At 48.4% G+C, this 21819-nt stretch overlaps 2 protein-coding genes across 2 annotated transcripts; both read left to right on the forward strand.

Moving 5' to 3' along the window:
* The first annotated feature begins 4769 nt into the window (after positions 1-4769).
* On the forward strand, positions 4770-20874 carry LOC123017448 (sperm acrosome membrane-associated protein 6-like). The gene is made up of 10 exons (XM_044418796.1): positions 4770-5217; positions 6025-6035; positions 7429-7506; positions 9503-9571; positions 10785-10862; positions 12388-12491; positions 14837-14878; positions 17076-17283; positions 18029-18254; positions 20374-20874. Exons 1-10 carry the CDS (start codon positions 4889-4891, stop codon positions 20408-20410), a joined length of 1182 nt encoding a protein of 393 aa, XP_044274731.1. The 5' UTR covers positions 4770-4888; the 3' UTR covers positions 20411-20874.
* Positions 7487-12596, forward strand: LOC123017476 (sperm acrosome membrane-associated protein 6-like). The gene is made up of 5 exons (XM_044418846.1): positions 7487-7506; positions 9503-9571; positions 10481-10504; positions 10785-10862; positions 12388-12596. The coding sequence occupies exons 1-5, from the start codon at positions 7497-7499 to the stop codon at positions 12516-12518; spliced, it is 312 nt and encodes a 103-aa protein (XP_044274781.1). The 5' UTR covers positions 7487-7496; the 3' UTR covers positions 12519-12596.
* Positions 20875-21819: the final 945 nt, after the last annotated feature.

Here is a 21819-nt window from a genome sequence, read left to right on the forward strand (position 1 = left end):
ATAACTTAAGCGCCACCGCAGAGAAAGCCCTCCTCCGAGTACCCACCCTCCTAATTTCCTTCATGGAGGGTTCCCGGAGAAGGGCCTCTCCCGCGGATCTCAAGGGGCAGCCGGGCATATATGGATGTAAGCGCTCCTTCAGGTAACCAGGACCCAAGCCGTTTAGGGCTTTATAGGTCATCACCAACACCTTGAATTGGGCCCGGACTTCAATGGGAAGCCAGTGAAGCTGACGGAGGACTGGAGTCATGTGAACACAACGCCCAGTCCCCGTCAGCAGCCTGGCAGCTCTATTTTGAACCAATTGAAGTATCCGGACCGTCTTCAAGGGTAGCCCCACGTAAAGCGCGTTACAGAAGTCAAGGCAGGAAGTCACCAGCGCGTGTGTCACCGTCGCCAGGCAGTCGTTCTCCAGATAGGGGCGCAGCTTATGAATCAGCCGAAGCAGAAGGAAAGCGCTCCTCGCCACCGCTGTCACCTGAGCTTCCAATGAAAGCTCCGGGTCGAGGAGCACTCCCAAGCTGCGGCCCTTGTCCCTAAAAGGGAGTGCGACCCCATTCAGGACTAGGTCAAATCCACCCTCTCCGAAGCCCAATCCGCCAACCAACAGGACCTCCGTCTTGTCTGGATTGAACTTCAGTTTATTGGCCCTCATCCAGCCCATTACCTCAGCCAGGCACCGGTTCAGCACAGCCACTGCCTCAGCTGGATTGCTGGAGAACGAGGGGTAGAGCTGGGTATCATCAGCGTACTGATGATTCCGCAGGCCACACCTCCTGATGACCTCTCCCAGCGGTTTCATGTAGATGTTAAACAGCTGAGGGGACAAAATGGACCCCTGCGGTACTCCATGGCATAGCTGCCATGGTGCAGAGCCATAGTCCCCCAGCACCACCTTCTGGAATCGGCCATTGAGATAGGAGCGGAACCACTGCAAAGCAGTGTCTCCAACCCCCAATCCCTCTGACCCCCAATATTGTCATTAAGCTGTCCACTTCAAGCCCAAAATCTCTCTCTTGGTCATGTTAGCTCAGATCCCATCTGAAGTTGAGATCTTTTGACACAACATGTATCATTTAACATATGCTTACAATGAACTGCATTAGCTAGTTAGATGTCGACACAGATATCTGTCCTATATCCTCTGCACGGAAGACAGAGGAAAAGAATGCATTGCATTGGATACCCTAGATGGACTTTTCCAGCTTCACAGTGTTGAACTTATATCTGAGAAAACGCAATGTCCCTACACAACAAATTCAAATAATACCCCTTAATAACAGAATAAACGTGCAACTTTGAAATGAAAGTGTTTGAATGCTGTGCAGCAAATGATTAGGCAAACCAGACACTACATTGTACTGACTGAGAGCACATGCGGGATTCCAGTGTCAAAATGTACTCTGATTTTTGCTCATGAGAATAAAGATTTGTGCTCATTTCCAGAACCACATTGTCTCTGCAGCCCCTTTGATGATGACGATGATGATGCTAGTTTTATTACTGTCTAGTTTGCAAAAAGTCTGTGGTTGACTGTCACAAGCGTGTGAAGAATTGCTCTCGAAGGACAAAACAAAAGGCAGATTTCCTCTGAGCATGTATAGAGAACCCTTCTTTGCTCATCTGAGTAAGCTGTTGAGTCCAGTTTTCTCGCCTGCAGTGACCCCACAGATGCAATGCTGTCTTGAGACGTGACCTGGAATGAAACAGCAGGCAGTGACTATGCTGTGTGAATGAAGGCAGATGTGTACTGTGCTGGCAAACACGCACACCTGGACCACCACACCTCACCACCTCCTTTGCACTTCTATTCTGGGAACTGGCCAAGGAGGATCTCGTGCTCCTGTGTTGCACTTGTAAGAAGGAAACTCGTTGTTTCCTTCTAAGACACCCTGAGACCAAAACACGAGCAGTGGGTTGCTTCCATGGAGAGGGAGCGTTTCCCTGATCCTGGAAAGCTGCCATCTCCCCCGCGAAGCCTCGGCCACCTCAAGATGCTCCCCCGGCTGAATAAGTGCCTGAACCAATCCAGCCAAAAAGCTGGATGCTAAAGCACACCACCCTGGTTAGGAAATGGACCTTCCCTCCCTGGAGGCCCCCTTGAAGAACTAGTGAACTATTATTGGATTTTCAGGAGTATTTTAGCACAGATAGGAAGTGAAAATCGCCTGCCGGAGTATATCAAGGGAAACTGGACTAAATATGGAACCTGCTGCAGAAGTGAGCGGGGTGGGAAGGCACAGATGGAGGAGAGCATGAGGGTCCACGGCAGAGCTTGCTTTGTGTCGTGGATCAGTGTTTCCATTTGTTTCCTATCGATCTAGCTGTCATGGGTAAAAGCACCTCTTGCCTTCTCTGCATCTCTCCTCCCACCACCTCACCCCAGTTTAGAGGACATATTCCCAGCATCAAGCAGAGCTGTCTGGTTTCCATGGAGACAGAGGTCTGAGGCTTACAGATCCCTCCTCTTTCCTATTACAGCTTTCTACACATACAAAGCTCCCTCCCTTCTCTTCAGCCTGCCATAATGCCAAAAAAAACCCCAGAAGTGTACAGACAGTAGGTACCAGGCACCAACAATTGGGGATCTCTCATCTTGCCATCATGTGCAACTGTTCTGTCTTGGCCTCTTTTTTCAGCAAAGAGCAGCTATGCCTTTAGAATACAATATAATAAATCCACAGTGTGTGTATCATACAGGAGGATTCCACCGGTCCTGAGGCGAGGTACCTCCACAAGGGATGGGCTTCACTGCTAAAGCTTGTGCAGCCCAGACATCAAAGGAAATTCAGATTGGCTTCTGTAACTGAATCTTCCCTTTCCACCCACGTCTTACTCCTTGAGAAGCAATGAAAACTGCACAAACACAAAGTAAGAAGTGTTTGGAGAGTTGAAGTCAAATGCAAGAACTGTGAAAACTGGGCAGGTTTACCAAAAAGTAAGTGCCATTGATTTCAGTGGAGCATATTTCCCAGAGTGACTAAAATGGCAGCCTCAGCCTCTCAAGGAGCAGTAACACGAACAGGCTTCCCACCTGTGTCCTGATCCTTCCGGGAGGACAGCATCCCGCCAGCAGGAGGGCTACCCTGCACAGGCCCTGCCGATCGCTCATGCTGGAGGCCTTTGCTTCAGCCTGTTTGAGAAACGGCCAGAGAAAGCCCACAAGTGGCTGAGGCACTGGGGCTGTTTGCTCCTACTGCCAAGCCCATGGTGCTCAGCAGAGCGTGCCGGCCACCATTTTGAATACGCAAATAGTAGCACGTTCATCATTTGCCGTGTTACGCAGGCATGGCATCATGGGTTGTTTGAGAAGGTGTACAAACATGCCAGAGCTTGTGTTAGGGTTCTTTAAGGGTTGTCTATCTGCTCGGACAACCTTGGACACCAAGTTCTCACAATATGGCAAACTATGGCAAAACAGCTTTGTAAAAGTATGAAGCCTAAGCACGCTGGCTATATCTAAAGGCAAATCTGCACTTCCCGTGTATTTAGCAAAGTCTGGTTAACTGCCTTTGTCCACACTATCTTTGAATTGAAAACCGGTTTGTTTTGGTGGAAGAGATCTTTGGAAGTTCAGAAGAACAGTAAAACTACATGCACATGCTGATCAATTGTCCCTCAACCAAACAGCTGCGTGAAAAGCTGCAATCTTCCCTTTCCTCCCAAAGTAAGAAAGTCAGTGAGCAATGAGAAAGAAAGGAAAGGAGAGGCAGCAGGATATATTCCAATGTAGTTCTTGGGCATTCATTTCATTGGGGAGAGAGAGCAAAGAGGTTAAGGCAGGCTCCAGCTACCCTGATGCCTTCCTACTGCACTGGACTACAATTCACAGTATCCCCAGCCAACGCTGCATAGTTGGTCATGCTGGCCGGTGATAACGGGAGTGTAGCCTAACACATTTGGAAGTTTCCAGGTTGAAATAAGGCTCAGCTGAGACGTCATGAGAAACGCTGGTTTGAGGAAAGGGATTGGAGGGCGAGATGGTCCAGTGCATCATCTGAGAGGACATTTCAGGGAATGACAAGCTGTGTCTGTTTCAGGAGGCAGGGGATGGAGGCCTGAAAGTGGTGGAGTTGGAGGGTTCAAGGCCGAGAAACTGGATCACTGTGGACTGAATATGGCACCTCTCAGACTGGCGTGTCAATTTGAATTTAGGCACCCCCCAGATTTTAAATGTCTGCAAATGTTACGATTTGCAGCAGTTTTTGGCTGCTTGAACATATCACAGTATGTTTTACAATGTGCATCATGTGAAAGAATACGCTTAGACCTGCACATTTTGAAACACTTGGAAATAGATATTTGTATTTAAATGTGGGTTTTGAAATGGATTCCGAATGGCAGTGGCGGTAGCAGATCAGTATGGGAGAAAGTGGTATAGGCCAGGAACACGAGGAATGGTCCATCTGCAAGCACGGAATGATCAAGGTGGAAAGCTGTGCATCGAGCCCGTGGGGAGCTGCTGCCGCGGTGAGACCCTTGTGCTGAATGCAGAAAAAGGCAGAAACGGGACTTTGCCATATGCTGAGTCAATCCACCAGGATCAGCGCTGGACTGCCAGCCGTTCTCCTGGATCTCAGGTGGGTCTTTCCCAGGCCTACATGGAGATGCCAGGGACTAAATGTGGGGCGTTTTGCCAGTACAGCAGGAGCATTGCCACTGACCCACCGCCGGCAAAGACACATACGAAGGGCTGTGCCACATGCTCCAGCTGCTGAGGAACACAGACGGCTGTTTCCTTGCCTCCATTCCTCACATGCAGACACTCCTCCTTGTGAGTCATGTGCGTATAACCAGCTCCACGGAACTCTCTTATGACATCACCAACAGATGCTTTCCTTGGGTGCCGCTCGCTCGTCTCCAGCGGCTTCCTCGGGGCTCTTGGGGGATGCCTGCGGGAAGCCCCCTGCTCCTGTGGCTAGCCCTTTTCTCCCAGGCTTCTGCTTGCCTCCTCTGCTTCTCCAGCGCACCCCAGCGCCTCCGCATTTGCCAGCAATTTTTAGGCCACCACAGTGCTCGACATGCCGTGTGCCTCGAGGCCCTGCAGGAGGGCTTTCGGCCCCACACCGCAACCCAGGTGGGTGAGTGCCGTCCCGCTGAGCATTGCACCGAACCCATGGAGGAGGCAGGTGCGTGCAGAGGTGCTTCCGATGTCCAGCATTCAGGGCACACGATCGCAGACATTCTTGCTGGGTTTGGGAGGCAGAAGGCAAGGGCGTGATAGGGCTGCCAGGCTCTGCATATAGATATGGATGATACAGAGAGAGAGAGAGAGAGAGAGAGAGAGACTCTTTCTGTGGGTGAGGGGGCACCTAGAGGCTGACTTGCTCTAGCAGGGGTGTCCAACCTGCAGCCTGCAGGCGGCATGCAGCCCAGGATGGCTATGAATGCGGCCCAACACAAAATCATAAACTTACTGAAAAATGAGATTTTTTTCTGAACTCAATTGTGCAGTTCTCGAGCGTGAACTTTGTAGATGACAACGTCGTGTTGCAGCGTCACATAAAATAAACCTGTGTGTGCTCTCACTATTTGTGCACATGCATGGCTTCAGGTTTGTGGCCATGTGCGTTTCCCAGTGTGCTATTGCCCAAGCACAGGCAGTTGAATTGACTCCATCAGACGTGACCTGCGCTCGCGGTGACTTGGTGAGTGAAATGCTGCTATTATCAATAATGTCAGCCTACATTTGCAAACAATTTTATACATTTTGACACATTGGCTAAACACAGTCCTGTGAACAGTGAGAAATATGCAGCCTTGCTTATCGATTTGATACAAGAATTTGAAAACAGATTTCAAGATTTCTGGGAAAATAAGCACTATTTTGATATATTTGTAACTCCATTTTCAGTTGCCATAAATATGTTACCTGGCACTTTTCAAATGGAATGCATAGAGCTGCAATCTGGCATTCAACTTAAATTAAAATTTGATCATGGAGTTTTATAGGTCCTATCATCCCAGAGACAAGTATCCCTCACTTCACAATCATGCCTTATTCATGTCTTCGCTTTTTGGCAGCACCTGCATTTGTGAGCAACTAGTCAAAATACCTGATGAACACCTTGAGAACTCACTGAAAATTTCAACTACTTCCATTGAACCAGATATTGATGCATTAGTTTCTCAAATGCAATGTCAAATATCCCACTAGTTTTATGTTGCCCTCTTTTCTTTTGCTTTTATAATAAAAATATTTAAAAATCCATGAAGTTTTATTACTTAAATATGTTCATTTTCTATATTAGTGATAGCAAACTTGGGACCTGCTCAATGATTTTAAAAGACCCTCCAAACAGGGCATCACATAATTAGTATTATTATGTGAGGACTCTTTTTGCTAATCTGTGGTGGTGGATATCACAAAAATTATGCACAGACCCTTTTTTTGTTCTTTGCTCATCAACTTTCGTTAGTGTTCGTGTATTTAATGTGTGGCCCGAGAAAACTTTTCTTCTGCCAGTGTGGCCCAGGGAAGCCAAATGCTGGGACAGCCCTGCTCTAGCAACATGCTATACCTTCTAGCACCGATTCTGTTTGGTTGAGATCTTAGATACTTTTCTTTTAGTCTCATCGTTGTCTTTCTGGGAAATGTGTATTTTGTGACTGGCCCTTTAATGAATGCAGCCATGAAATCTTTCTCAAATTGTAAATGTGCCCACTCACCTAGAAAGGAGAGGAATCCCTTGGCTGGAAGTATTATTTTATTAATAATGGGAACTGAAGATTTAGGGAGGGGCCTGGAGTATCCTTTTCAGCCTCCAGAATTCCACCACCAATGGCTTTATGTATGGTTATTTCTTAGGGTCTCTCCAAGAGGAGGACTAAAATCTCACACTGCTGGACATAACTAAAGGGATGGACTGGGTTATTTCTTGGGTTATTTCTTTAAGAACACATTGTCCTACTTTCCACTACAGTAAGCCTCTTCAAGGCAACTTAGACTCTTGCATTCAGAATGGTATAAGTTATCAACAAGGCATCAAAACTAAAGTAGTGGTCGGAAAAAAGAATAAAAAAGAATAAGAATGACAGTCAAGACACACAGAGCTAACTGGAATTGTTTACTCTTGAAAAGCACAGACAAACAGGATGGGCATGTGACAGAGGATGTCCTGTGACGGAGAGCAGCCCAGCTGTGGTACTGCCACCAAGAAGTGTCTGTCTGTCTGTCCGTCTGTCTGTCTGTCTCTCACCTGTGAAGACCCACAGACTTTGTCGGATGAAGACTTTGTTAAGAGACTGATCCATGTGGAAACAGCTGGTTTTTCTGCTCGGCTTTTGTGCTGTTACCTCAAACTCCAACCCTCTCCAGATGCCATTCTCTGCACCGTTATCCTCCACCCCCGGCCCCAAATGGCCTTGCAGGACCCGAAATGAGAAAGGAGAGCATGTTTCACCAGCTTTGTCTCTCTTCTTTCCAAGCTGTATCTGAAATTGAGAAGCTGAAGGACACTTTTGCCAGAATCGTTTTTTACTTGGAAGAGAAAGGCATGGCTGCAGGTGGGTGCAAATGATCCTTGGCAGACCTCTGCATGCTTAGCTAGATTGGTACCCTGAAGGCTCAGGGCAGCCACCAGCGATTTTCTCAAGGGTGTTAGAGCAAGCAGTCCTGTGACAGCTTCAAGATAAACAGATTTATTGTGGCCTAAATCTCTACAATACTTTCTAAAAAGTGCATTTAATCTACTTCCAGTTTTGTTACAGAAGTGAGATCTGAGCGTGACATAAAAATCTGCTTTTTTCCAATACATAAGGTGGTGCTATGCAATAGCAAAATGACACTATTACACTAGCAGGAAAATAGGCTTTCCTTCACTTTCACAAATAATACTGTGTTTTCTACCACTCTGAAAAACAGCTCAGAAAGTGCTCTGAGAACAAAAACTGGAGGAACCTGTAAACAACTAATGGCTCCTGTTGAAAACCAGTGAGAAAGCTCACTTCTTTTTCAAGCATTGGATGCAGTAGCTCTAGGTGAGCTTTCCCCAGCATGGCTGCCTAGGGGATGCTGGGAATTGTAATCCAGCAGATAAGGAGGACACCCAGCTGGAAAACGCTTTCCTTGCCCCTTGGACATTTATGCCCAATAAATCCGTACATCTTTAAAGTGCCACAGACGGTAATATGGACTTGGGTTTTGCCTACTGCTTCTGGTCAGACCATGGCCCGTTCTGGGCCCTCCGTTGCCACCAAATCGGCGGCAGAGCGTTTCCGATAGTGGGGTAGCCCTACAAGGGGACAGCCTGCTTTCTTCCCAAAGACGTCTTGCCCTGTGCATGGAGGTTGCTCTCCCTGTTCAGCCAGGCAGTTCCCAAGCCTCCCACGGCCACCTGAAAGCCAATCTGAATGATAGGGAGCTTTGTACCAACAGAACAGATCAAATGGTTCCTTAAGAGTGTGAGTAGGGAGGGTGGTGCCGCTGGGATCGATTCACCTGCGCAAGGTGCCACTAGGTACCGGAAAGAGTACCTTCCATCTGCGCCCATTTGCTGCGGCAGGCACCAGTATCGAAGCAACGTTCCATTTTCTGTCTCCACAGAGGTGCGAATTTCTCTTCACAATGGGACCTTGGGATCATTTTATGAATATTTGCTATATAGGTAAATGAATGGATTGTCCAATTAACTGGAAGCACTTTAATTGGTCCAGTAATAGATTAATGGATTAAATGTTGCATTTGAAACACATTTAAAACAAAACAGCCTGGATCAGTCTTCCCTTTACGGGAAGCAAAGCCAGGCAGCAACGGTGGGGACTGTAGTCTAACAGGTCTTAAGCACGCCAAAGAGTTTCTTCACACTTGAAGATTTTAACTGATCCTATAACCAAGCTTTGTGGGATTAGGACTGGCACATTTCCATGTGCCCCCCCCCCACCCGTCCCGAGGTGGCCCTTTCTCTGCCTTTCTGCAAGTTCCATCACTCAGCGACAAGGTGGTTCTGTAGCAAAGCAGCACTGTGAAAATACACGACCATTTCATAGTGTTTCCCAGCCTGATAGTGCATTTTCCTTCCTCTAAAAAAGCCATGAAACTACTTGGAAAGGGAAGGGTCCTGGAGAATGACAATATCATGGAAAGCACCCATGGAAATGTAATTCATTTTATTCTGATTAATGTTGTGAGCCGTCCAGAGGCGGAAGTAATGGATGGCATACAAATTTTACAAATAAATAAAATAAATAATAAAATAAATAAGCAGCCACAAACTACCAGGAGTGAAGAATCACAAGTACACAGTAAAAGGTCCAGAATGGAGAAAAGTGCATTAGATGTCTTTATATACTAAAATGCATTTGCCCTAAGTTGCATTTCCACAGGAAAAGAGGGGAAAGAGGAGGGTGCAAAGATTCAGAGAAGGAAAAGAAGAGCACTTGGCTGCTTGGCTCCAAGGCACAGCCAGATCTGGTGAACAGCTCTGTCGTTGGCCAAAAGTGTAATGCCGTGGTGCCAAAAAAAAAACGGAACCAGTGCGTGTTTTTCCATCTCTCTCCGCAGTGCCTTATCGTCTAGCCATTCAAGAGGCTGCTGAACACATTAAAAAAGAGCTGGCAGAACTGAAGGATGGTAATCTAGGGAAGGGGGCACAACTGGGCTTTGGACAGATGTCGTGGCAGGACATTCCCCTTCTGGGGCCTCCAGACTCTGCTCCCTGCATGCGCGTAGCTTCCTCCGCAATTCCCAAAAGTGCTCCTGCCCCAGCCAATGCTGTGGCCGGTCATTTATTTTCCTGACACTTCTAGCCCACCTTTTCCCACTTGCACGGAAACCGAGGGGGCTACAGGGTCCTCCTGCATCTCCATTCCATCCCCACAACAACCCGGATAAGGGAGGGCAGGCGGAGAACAAGAGACTAGCCCCAAACCACCCAGTGGCCTCCAGCTGTTACACCACACGGGCTTTCTCCTGTCTTTCCATCCACGGCTAACTGACCCTCCTTGTGTTTGCTCAGACCGGCACAGTGTGAAAAATAGCCCATTCTTTAAATGTGACAATATTTTTGCTGGACCCTCAGCTTTTATTAGGGCCAGGAGAGTTAAATTGCCCATCACTGGATACTAATTACTCAAGGGAAATACAGTGGCGGGGGTGGGGGTGTTCGCGTCTGGCTTGTGAGCTCCCAGAGCACCTGTCTGAGCACTGCGTGAAGCAGAGTCAAAGCCAGCAGCAGGGTTCAGGACGCATCGCTTATGGTGGGGCGGAGAGGTGGGAAGACAGATGTAGGTGGGAACTGGAGTCTGCAGGGCTCAGCTTTTCAAAGGGATGGCCTTAGCAGCTGGGGCAGGGATCCTCTGGTCTGCTCTGCGGGGACCCGAATCCCCCATGCCAACCCTAAACTGGAGGCAGGAATAGATGAGCCTTTGGTTTGCCCCGAAGTGCCCTTTTCTGTCCATCCATCCCAAGGTGGCTTGCAAAATTACAAGAATGAAACCAGCACGCATTCTAACAAAAACCGTTCCCTCCCTTGTTTTGTAGCTCCAGCCTGCCTCCCTCCATGTGGTGAGTCCAACGTTTTTATCCTTCCTCAGCTGATTTTTGGCAGCGATCCCTACGCCTCACACACCAGCCGCCCACCCCCTGCCTGGCCCCTGCGTCTGTCCTGCCTGCGGTGCTTGCTGCTCGAGCACACGGGCCTCCAGAGGGCCTCGGCAGTGCGGCCCGTAGGCCTGGGCAAGGCACGCAAGCTAGTTCATGCTCCGCCTCCAAATGGGGACCGGCCCTTCTGGGAGCCCTGCAGGGTGCCAGCTGTGCCACTCACAGCCTTGCTTGCTCCTCGCAGGCTTCCAGAGGGAGGCCCGTCGGTTCCAGTGTTCATCCTGCAGCATTGTGGACTGCCAGCTGCCCATTGACTGCCCAGGTAGGCACCTGCGTTGGTTCTTTCTTGAAACTCCTTTCCTACTGGGTTTCTGGTTGAAGTGAACAGTGGTGGGAATTGTTACAGCGCAAAGGATAAAACCAGAGCTGACTCTTGGTTTTTGAGAGATCTTGGGCAAGAAACCTTACTTCCTTTGCCATCAACTGCCCTTGCGCCTCACCTGCTTCCTCAGCATGACCACTGCATGTTGCTTGGCAGGCAGAAAGCCACTGAGAGAGCAGGAGGCAGCATTACCTTTGTTCCTTCTCTCCACCATCTGGGCCACAGCAGGAAGCAGCAAACCACGGTGGTGAAGAGAAGGGCAGCTCAAAGGTATGGGCTCACAGCAGCTGTTCCAGCCTAGGATCTCATGCCCACAACTCCGGAAGACATACAGAAGGTGTGGCCTGGTGCAATGGAGAGAGAGAGGGAGGGAGGGAGGGAGGGAGGGAGAGAGAGAGAGAGAGAGAGAGAGTGAGTGGGGAACCCTGGTGTGGTTGTAGAGCATGTGTTCTGCATGTGAAAGATCTCAGGTTTCATCCTTGGGTGTCTCCAAGTAGGGAAGACTCCTTTCTGATGCCCATGAAGACCAACCTTCCTTGACTTGGTGTCCTCCAGATGTTTTGGACTACAACTCTCATCTACCCCAAATCGTAACTGAACAGTAAAAACTAGGGGAGGTGTAGCCCGAAACAGCTGGATGGAACCAGGTTGGAAGGTCCTGGAATGCACAGTGCTGACAAAAGATGGAAGAGGGAAAGTAGCTGTGCAGGCAGGAAACAGAAAAATGGAGAGCATCTCTTTGGTGCAGGAAGTATTTCATATGATATGAATGTGCCATGTGTTTCGGAACACCATTTTTGCCTTTGTCAGGAGCAATACTCTAAAAATAACATAATGCAGAATTGTTTGTAAGCCGCCCCGAGGCTTCGGCGAATGGGGCGGCATAAAAATGTTTAAACAAATAAATAAATAAATAAATTTTAATTGTATAAACACACATCAAGGCCAATTCTCATAAACAATGTACAATTGCAGCCTCTTCTGTTTCACAGGATGCCCTGCCTGAATGACAGCATAGCAAAGTGTGCTCATGGCTAACAGAGGGCTTGATGGACTTTTCTACATGAAAGTGCAAATCTGTTACATCTCCTTTAGGTTTAGGTGGATAACCAGGACTATTTCCTTTCCTGCCTTTCCACTATGTAGCCTCTAGGTGGCACTCTTGGTACAGCACAATTGTACAAATGCAAGAGTACAAAGCAATCGTGGTTTTTTTTACCATTGGAACCAATACCCTATTTTTCCTGCATTTAAAACATGCTGAAATTTGCATTTGCAAACAGTAGCAAAACTGGAGGGTCACAACACTGTTTAAACAACCCATGAACTACTGTGAGGCGAAGGAGGAGGAGCACACAACAAATGTAGAAAGTTTTACAGCTGCCATCATGGTAACTGCTGTTTAACATTACAATGCATCTCTGCTAACGAGAAAATCATTTGCTTCTCCCCTGTCTGTTTCCAGTTCAAGATGTGCACAAGCAGGAAGGGGACGGCACTCTTCTCAGCTGTGAGGTTAAATTTCAGATTCCCACAGACAGCACCTTCAGATGGAAATTTGCCAAGGATGTGAGTGACTTCGTGCAAGACCAGTGACTTCGTGCAAGACCAGGCCAGCTCTCCAACAAAGCACTGCATGAATTGCAGCTCAGCCTTCCCTGGCCGGATGTTTGACTGCAAAACCTGTGATTCCATGGGGTGGGGTGGGGTGAGAAGACACCATATTGTGCACTGTTCCAAATCACAAAGGAAATTCTCAACACTTTGCCTTAGTGCTAAACAGTGTAAGGCAAGATAAGAAAATAATTTATTTTATATTTTAAAATCTGTATACCACCAGTAGCCTGAAGGCTGCAATTCATCCTAAGTGATGTCAAATAGATCTCTCTGACCTGCATGAAACCCCTTTCTAGCCCACATGTTAATTTTCTTAACTCGAATAGCAGTGCTGCCTGGCTTGTGGCTCCGGGGTGCAATTTCTGCTATTCGAGTGCCGAGAGCCCCAATTCCTCTCGTCATTTGTTGGGGGGCAGGGAGCGGGGGTGTCTGCACGGCATCCATCTGATTTCTGTGCAGCCAATGAATGCTAATGAACTGATTGTCTGAAAAGTTCTTAAAAGAGCTTCTGCCCGTATTTTTTCATACCCAAGAGCTGAGAAGGCTGTAATGCAGGAGTGGGGAATGACTGCACCTCCAACTGTTTTGTAGGGGCCTCTGCAACACCCTCTGCTCGGTGTATTGGCCATGCTGGCTGGGGCCAATGGGAGCTGCAGTCCAATGGCATCTGTAGGAACACGCTTTCTCTTCTCCCGCTGTTGGAGAAATCATATCCTGGCACTGCAGTCGATTTAGCTTGAGCAAAATCCCCTCCAGCGACAGAGAGAAGAAGCAATTGCAACTTCTGACCGACTGCTCAAGGGACACCAGAGGGAAGGAGCCCTGGGGGGGGGGGGGGGGGCCCCCCCCCCCCCTCCCCCCCCCCCCCCCCCCCCCCCCGGGGGCCCCCCCCCCCCCCCGCACACACTTCCATGAAGCACAGGCATTTTTCACACACAAAGTATAACGAAATCATCACCTGGAAATTCAAACCAGGCTTCCATCCTAGGCATTCTTCTTCAAGAGAAGTCAGCATCAGTAGGGTTTATTAACGAGGAAGTAAATTTAGGATGGGAAGATACAGAGGGAGGATATGCCAGTGGAGGGGATGTGGCCCGTGGGCCAGGATCACCCCTCAGTCTCCCTCTTCGCACACGTCTCATTGCATGGGGAGAAAATGGCAAAGCAGGACTACCCGCAGCTAGAATTCTCCATCTGGAAGAGGGGCAGGATCCCAAGAGAATGTTGACCTTGAAAAAATGGCATGGAAGAGCCACAGCACAGCCGCTTTGCCCAGTTCAGGGATGCCAGTGAAAGATGCACCTCATGCTGAGAGGTTCCTTCCAGGCGAGGCTTCTGCCCTCCTAGTGCCGTGCCGCATTCACAGAATTTCCCACAGAGGTTGTCCAGATGTCAACCTCTTCCTTCTCTCAGAACCCATCCGAGTTTTCTCACCACCTCTTCCATCATTTTTCTGACTACTGAAAATCTCTTAAGGAATAGCTGCAAGATGGGAGGAAGGAGGAGGCTGGGAACTCCAAGGAAAGGAAGCGGTGGGAAGGAGTTGAGGTGCATGTACACCAATGCTAGGAGCATGGGTAATAAGCAGGAAGAGCTTGAAGCTTTCCTGGGAATAGGAGGGTATGGCCTGGTGGGAATCACAGAAACTTGGTGGGATGAAAGGCAAGACTGGAATGTGAACATAGAAGGGTATCACCTTTTTAGAAAGGACAGGAAGGGAAAGAGAGGTCGGGGCGTGGCTTTATACGTCAGGGAAGGGATAGGATGCAGTGAGATAGAATGCAGCGCAGATGGGGATTCGGTAGAGGCAGTCTGGGTGAAACTTAGGGGTTTTGACAGGGACAGAGACCTGACAGTGGGGGTATGTTATCGCCCTCCAGGTCAACTTGAGACCCTGGATGATGTCCTGACAGGCCAGATTCTAAGGATATCTCAGGGGGGAGAGACAGTAATTATGGGAGATTTCAATCTCCCGGATATTAGTTGGGGACTCACTTGGCGGTGACAGCCAGGTCATGTCATTCCTAGAAGCTATAGAGGGAGGGTTTTTCACACAGAGGATCCGAGAGGCGACGAGGGGGGGAAACATCCTTGACTTGGTCTTGACCAATAGGGAGGAGCTGATAGATGAAGTACAGAGCAGGGGAGCTCTGGATGCGAGTGGTCACTCCATCCTTTGCTTTGAGATCAGGGGACTGCGGATGGGCAGCAGGTCGAGCACTAGAAGCTGGGACTTCAAGAGGGCCAACTTTGGCCAACTGAAGGCCAGACTGGGGAAAGTCCCCTGGGATAGGTTACTGGAAGGTAAGCGAATTAAGGAGGGGTGGATAGCACTCAAAAGGGAGGTTTTGGAGGCGCAAGCCTTGACGATACCTCTAGTCAGTAAGGTGGGGAGGTGGAGGAGAGTGCCGCCATGGATGAGAAAGGAGGGATTAGACGAAAGAGGAACCTCTTGCCAAGAATATCAAGAGCAACAAAAAGGGCTTCTTTCAGCATGTAAATAGGAAGAGGAAGGGGAGACAAGTGGTGGGACCACTAAATAAGGAGGAAGGAGATCCAGTGACTGATATGAGGGAACAGGCACAGTTGCTAAATGACTATTTTGCCTCTGTGTTCTCCCCAAAGCAGGATGGGGGAGATCCGCATAGGAGATTAGATGAGGCTGGGGATTTAGGGGCACAGATTAGAGTCACCCCCCCTTGAAGTCGAGGGGCTCCTCAGGGCATTGGACATTGCAAAGGTGCCAGGCCCTGATGGGTTACACCCGAGAGTACTTAGAGAGTTGGCAGGGGTTCTCTCATGCCCGCTGGCCTCCATTTTTGAGACCTCATGGAGAACGGGTGAAGTTCCAGAGGACGGGAGGGTGGCATCAGTGGTCCCAATTTCCAAAAAGGGTAGTAGAAAGGACATGGGGAATTACAGACCAGTTAGACTTACATCTATTGTAGGAAAAACAATGGAAAGGCTCATAATAGGGAGAGATCTAGTTATGCTAGATAGGGAAGGGAGGCTGACAGCCACACAACACGGCTTCCGCAAAAACAGGTCCTGTCAGACAAACCTTGTGGAATTCTATGACAAGGTTTCGAGATGGCTAGATGGAGGGGATTATTAGAACATTTCTATGCCGCCCCTTGCCGAAGCCTCGGGGCGGCTTACAACACAATAAAATACAATACAAAAATAACAATATAAAATTAAAATTAATAATATAAAATAAATAAAAAATATAAACAATATAAAAGAAGTTATAAAAGAAAAGTTATAAAAGAAAAGTTATAAAAGAAAAGAAAAGATGGATGCAGTGGATGTGATATACCTGGATTTCAGCAAGGCTTTTGATAAAGTGCCCCATGATATCCTGGTGGAGAAACTGAGGAGTTTTGGGATACACCAAAGCACTGTCCGGTGGATTAGGGCATGGTTGACTGACCGAAAGCAGAAGGTAACCATTAACGGGGAATCATCAGGATGGTGGCCAGTGACAAGTGGGGTCCCCCAGGACAGAGCCGATCCTGTTTAATCTTTTCATTAATGACATGGAAGAAGGGGTGAATAGTCTGCTGATCAAATTCACAGACAACACTAAAACTGGAGCAGTGGCCACAACTGAGGAGCAGGTACTCCAGATCCAAAAGGATCTGGACAGACTGTGGAAGTGGGCAGGAGACAACAGGATGGTGTTCAATGTGCATAAGTGCAAGGTCTTGCACTTGGGGCATAGGAATAGCTGTCATAAATACAGGTTAGGTGACAAGTGGCTGGAGAGCAGCACTTGTGAAAGGGACCTCGGGGTGCTGGTTGACTGCAAGCTACACATGAGTCAGCAGTGTGATGCGGTGGTCAAGAGGGCGAACGCCACCCTTGGTTGCATAGCCAGAAGTGTGGCTTCTAGATCGAGAGAGGTTTTACTGCCACTCTGTACGACTCTGGTGAGCGTGTAACTGGGGTATTGTGCTCAGTTTTGGGCCCCTCATTACAGAAAGGATATAGCCAGGTTAGAGTCAGTGCAGCGTAGGGCCACAAGGTTGGTGGCCGGTTTGCAGGGGATGCCGTATGAGGCGAGACTGAGGGAACTGGGTCTCTTCAGCCTGGAGAAGAGGAGACTCAGAGGGGATCTGTTGGCGACATACAGGTATGTGACGGGGTGTCACACAGAGGTGGGTAGAGACTTGTTCTCCCCTGCAGAGGAAGGCAGGACGCGCTCCAACGGAGCAAAGCTCAGGGAACCAAGGTTCCATTTGGATGCCAGGAAGCACCTCCTGACAGGACCCTGAGGGTGTGGAATGGGCTTCCACAGAGGTGGTTGAGGCCCCATCGGTGTGGGTGTTCAGGGATAGGCTGGACGTCCACATGGTGGGCATGTCGTGAGCGGAGCTGGCTGGTGCTGCAGGTCAGACTAGGTGGCCCAGGATGTCCCTTCTGACTCGCTCTGTTTCTATGTTTCTATGTCTTCTAACTGGTGGTGCTGGGAGCATCCACATATAGAGGCACCAGAGTCAGCACCCTATTTCCTTGGTCCCGTCCTTCATCCAGAGGGTCCCACACTGTGATCTGTGCCGTTCTCTTTCCTTCTGTCATCTGCAGCTCCGAACTGAGGACCTTTCCCTCTTCCAAGATCTGCAGTTCGGGTTCAGTCGTTCCCTCCTGATCCAGCCCACCCTGGGATCCCATCATGGAACAATAGCCTGCGAGATCGCTGAGGAAGAGGATGTGCTCATTAGGAAGTTCTACTACCTCAATGGTGAGGCCTCAGAGATGGTCGGGGATTCGGGGTTCCTGAGACAGGCCCCACAAGATGGACTTGTAACAGAGCAGGGTTGGCTGCAAGGGGCAGCCTAGCGTGGCCTCATTTCACGCTGCCTGTGCCTTCAAACAAATGTGACGATGTTTTAGCAGGGGGACTTGCAGAAACCCCCTGCAGGGTGGAGCACTCCCCTGCCGGTTCCAGCCACTCCCTTTCCCAAGAAGCCCATTGCGTTCTTCCCTCCACCCGGCACTCCTTGGTCACCACACAGCCTCCCTAGTGGTGTCCCCAGACCACTCCCTTTGGTGCAGAGTACTGCTCAGTTCCTTTAGCTCCCCTCTCCTTGTTTTTCCCTAGCCTTTCCCCGCTGGCATCGCCCGTCCCACATTTTGCTCGCTTCCACCCAGTACCGCTGGTATTTTCAGCATCTTGCAGGGATTGGCGTTGGGTTGGGCGTGGGAGGACACAAAAGCAGAAGCTGTCCTTTCCGTAAGCTGTTCGTCTGAAGGGCGGCAGCACACAGTTCCGTGGAGCCAGCCGGTGTTCTGCAGCTGGGTTATTCCGGATTGCTCAGCTATGTGATGCCCACTCCCTCCACACAGCAGCAGCACGGCTGTTAGATTCTCCTGCACACAGGTCACAATGGAGTGGCTGCCCTGACCTCCTTTGCATCTGCTCACCCTGCCACCCAAGCCCAGAACTGCTAAGCATCTTGGCTCCACTTCCCCCCACCCTCCTATAGTGACAGAGAAAAGGACTGGACTTGAGAAAAGGCTGCAAGACATGTTCAAAGCCATCCTGAATCCCCCAGTGGACCATCAGCGAGAGGAGGCGGAGGGGGTGGTGGTGAACCGGCCACCTTCTCTGCAAGAGATGCTCTCTGCGCCAGATGCCCTGAGCAAGAAAAACGTCATCCTCCTCATATCAGGGATAGCCTTGAGCTCCATGGCATTAACCCTGGCAGCACTGTGAGTACTTTCAGGGTAGCGCAATCCTTCTAGGAAGGGCTGGATTTCTAAAACCAGTCTCTATGCCATCCTCTTTTTCTTTGTTGTTCAGCCACAAAGTCTTGTCTGACTCTGCGACCCCATGGACAACTTTCCTCCAGGCTCTCCTGTCCTGCACCACCCCCCGGAGGCCACCTAAGCTCACACCCACGGCCCCATCCAGCCATCTCATTCTCTGCCGTCCCCTTCTCCTTTTGCCATCTATTGTTCCCAGCATTAGGCTCTTCTCCGGGGAGTCCTTCCTTCTCACTAGGTGGCCAAAGTATTTGAGTTTCATCTTCAGGATCTGGCCTTCTAAAGAGCAGTCAGGGTTGATCTCCTCTAGGACTGACCGGTTTGATCTCCTTGCAGTCTAAGGGACTCGCAGGAGTCTTCCCCAGCACCACAATTCAAAATTCTGAGCCTTCCTTATGGTCCAGCTCTCTCATTCTCTCTTAAACAAGATAAGAGGCTCAAGGCACAATGCCAGTTTGCTTCAAGCAGATGTCCTCCTTTGCCTGCAGACAGGTCCTGGTTTCCATCCTCCACCTCTCCCAAGCATGGCTAGAAGAAGTTTGAAGAGCCACTGCCAATAAGCTTAGGCCAGCCCCCCGCACCTGGGAAGCCCTCCGGATGCTTTGGATTTCAACTCCCTGAACAAACTGGTGGCCAGCACTACATCCTGCAGAGGTGGACTCCATAATCGTGGTTATGGATCTGGCAAGCAGGGCTGACCGAGCTTCAGCAGTCCCTCTTGCTAGGCTTTTCGCTTTCCCAGGATCTTTCTGCTGAAGTATGTTAACTTCCCAGCAACTATAGCATTCTTCCAATTGTTAGCTTCAATACAATGCAGCTGAACTAAACCAGGAGCATCAGACTCAGTCATCCCTCTTCCCATAAGTTTATTTATATATTTATTATATTTATACCCACCTATATCCCTTCCAAGGACCTCAAAGTGGCCTGCATAATTCTCTTCTCAATCTTAACCTCACAACAACAACCGTGTGAGGTAGGCCAGGCTGAGAGCCTGAGATGGGCCTAAAGTCACTCCATGAGCTGAGTCCCAGTCCCATGCTTAACCCTTAACCACTACACCACACTGCGTCCCAACAACACCAACTCCTGGGCCAGTAGGCGTTCACTGCATCAGCTGAATTTCTCTGTATTGCACACTTTCACACAAAGACTTGGGACAAAAATCTTATCCTCACATTTTTTTTACCAGAAATAGACCTACAATGCAGTCTGATAGCTTTCCAAAAGCTGCTGCACTCCAGCTCCCATGCACCCCGGACAGCATGGCCATGTAGTCATGGATTATGGGAGATGTAGTACACCGATACCTGCATAGTAGCAAAGAACGTTCCAGATATCCATTTGACCATTCCTGAAAAGCAAAGAAAAGCACCTGAGACATAAAATACCTCATGATTTTTCCTGGCCACTGGGAAATATTGGAATTTTTAAAAAGGTGTCCCACTGACTGCCATAAATGATAACTTTGGAAACATTTAACTACCCAGAGGTACATTACAATTTAGTTTTGGAATAATAATCAGTCCTACGCAGCATTTGGGTACATTTTTGTATCTCCACATGAGGTTGATTTTCCTTTTTCCCCCCCTCTAACACGCTGATTTAAGAATAATACAGTTTTCTTTTTTAAAAAATCCTCTGCTCAGTTAATCTCAGTATTTTTTTAATTGAGCAAAAGATGTTTATTCTACAGCTGTTCTGTTCAATAAATCAATTAAACAATTAAAGTATAACTAGCACCTTTTGTTAGAAAGAAGGCCCACCCTTTGAAATAATTCTCCTGCCCTGCCTTGGCTTGACCTGTTTTGCCCTACAGCCTGTGAGGAACAAAAACTTAATTTTGCATTCTTATGCATGTTGATTTGAATGGAAAACTCCTACTAAATACATGGGGCTTTCTGCATAATCAAGGAGGCAACTAACAATTTAATCTTGATTGGATAATCTGATCTATTGGATTGGATATATATTTATAGAAAGTTCACACATTTGGAATGAAGGAGACCTGTTACAGTGTCTCTTTAAATTGCTGATCTGCTCTGTCCTTGTCCTTCTCTCTTAGGACAATTTATCACTGGGCTACAGGCGTCACATCCTGAACTGGGGCGTGGAAACTGTATTTTCTTCTCTGTTTCACTTTATCTTGGGAAAGGAAGGCTCCACGTGAACGTCATCATGACTAAACAGCAAGAACAACAACAACAACAAAACCTCCAGACAAGTCCTGTGCTGCTCAGCTCGTTCAGGAAACACTTTTGTAATATGTGCACGAAGGGGCCTAGGTTCACTCCTCCCCTTTTTCATAAATGGATGGATGATTTGTGAAAATCCAGCAAGATGGCAAAAGCCGGAGGAGTCTTCCCAAACATTATGCCTTTGAGATGTTGTGAACACAATCCCATCATCCCAGGCCGCTGCGGCCAATGGTCAGGCAGGCTGGGAGTTGTATTCCAAAACCTCTGGAGGGCACTACATTGAGGAAGGCCAGTCAGTTTATTGTATTTAGCCATAGGGGATTACAAATTAACAAGGTAAAACATTGAATTAACAAAGAAAACCATAAATCAAATGTATTAAAACATATTTAAACGATATTTTAATTGTTAACTGGTTTTTATTTAATGGTTTCATATTTGCCGAGAAACTCCGAATTTTTAATATCATCTATGCCTGATTGTTTGTTCTTTGTGAGCCGCCCCCGAGGCTTCAGCGATGGGCGCAGCATAGAAATGTTATAAATCAATCAATCAATCAATCAATCCTAAAAGACAGACCAGGTGTAATTCACAATTCAAAGCCTCTCCAGCCCTTCTCTTTTTAGAGAGCAAAAAGAGATACTATACTCTTTTATATAGCAGACAAATGTGCATCAGCATCTGATAACAAAGACACTGCTAGGTATTAAAGGTGGGTTGAGAAAGGCTGAATTAGAGGATTACAAGAAGTTGTGAAATGGGCTTCCTCCATTCAGGTTGCCGGCCGGCCGGCCAGCCAGCCCTCCTTCCTTCATATGCCATTCCATTCCCCCTCCCCACAGCATTATTATTATTATTATTATTATTATTATTATTATTAACAATGAGCATCTTGCAAATAACAGAACATGACATAATCACCAGTGGGCTCCCCAATTTAAGGTTTTTTCACGTAAAGATTTTTGTACTTCTGCAAACCTTGGGGTTCCCCCAAGCTTACTGATGTCTCCCCATGTGTGGCTGATTCTGCTGGTGCTCAGGAAATGAAATTTGCTATTTGCATGTTGGATTAGGAAAGGGGCACAAAACCAAAGGGCGCATCTGCGTTGGGCTGCACATAGGGATGTAGGAAGAGGCTGGCTGGTTCAGGCCAAGGGTCCCTCTGGGCCAGCGTTCTGCCTTCACCATGGCTACACCGATGTCCACCGGGCCCGCTCAGGCAGCGTGTGAGTACAGTGGCACCCTCCCACCCAAGCTCAGAGGACCAAAAGGAAAAAGGAGCTGCGGCAAGTCCCGGAGTTAGCCCTGGCTTA

The sequence above is a fragment of the Varanus komodoensis genome, unplaced genomic scaffold (genome assembly GCF_004798865.1).
Source record: "Varanus komodoensis strain SLA01 unplaced genomic scaffold, ASM479886v1 scaffold93, whole genome shotgun sequence".
Lineage (NCBI taxonomy): Eukaryota > Metazoa > Chordata > Lepidosauria > Squamata > Varanidae > Varanus > Varanus komodoensis.

Excerpts from the sequence above, each read along its gene's own strand:
- LOC123017448 (XM_044418796.1), top strand. The coding sequence starts at position 4,889 with ATGCCTGCGGGAAGCCCCCTGCTCCTGTGGCTAGCCCTTTTCTCCCAG. Across the intron at positions 7,507-9,502 it reads AGAGAAAGGCATGGCTGCAG|TGCCTTATCGTCTAGCCATT; the intron begins GTGGGTGCAAAT and ends CTCTCTCCGCAG. Across the intron at positions 12,492-14,836 it reads GATGGAAATTTGCCAAGGAT|CTGGAAGGTAAGCGAATTAA; the intron begins GTGAGTGACTTC and ends TGGGATAGGTTA.
- LOC123017476 (XM_044418846.1), top strand. Across the intron at positions 9,572-10,480 it reads GCTGGCAGAACTGAAGGATG|CTCCAGCCTGCCTCCCTCCA; the intron begins GTAATCTAGGGA and ends CTTGTTTTGTAG. Across the intron at positions 10,505-10,784 it reads AGCCTGCCTCCCTCCATGTG|GCTTCCAGAGGGAGGCCCGT; the intron begins GTGAGTCCAACG and ends TGCTCCTCGCAG.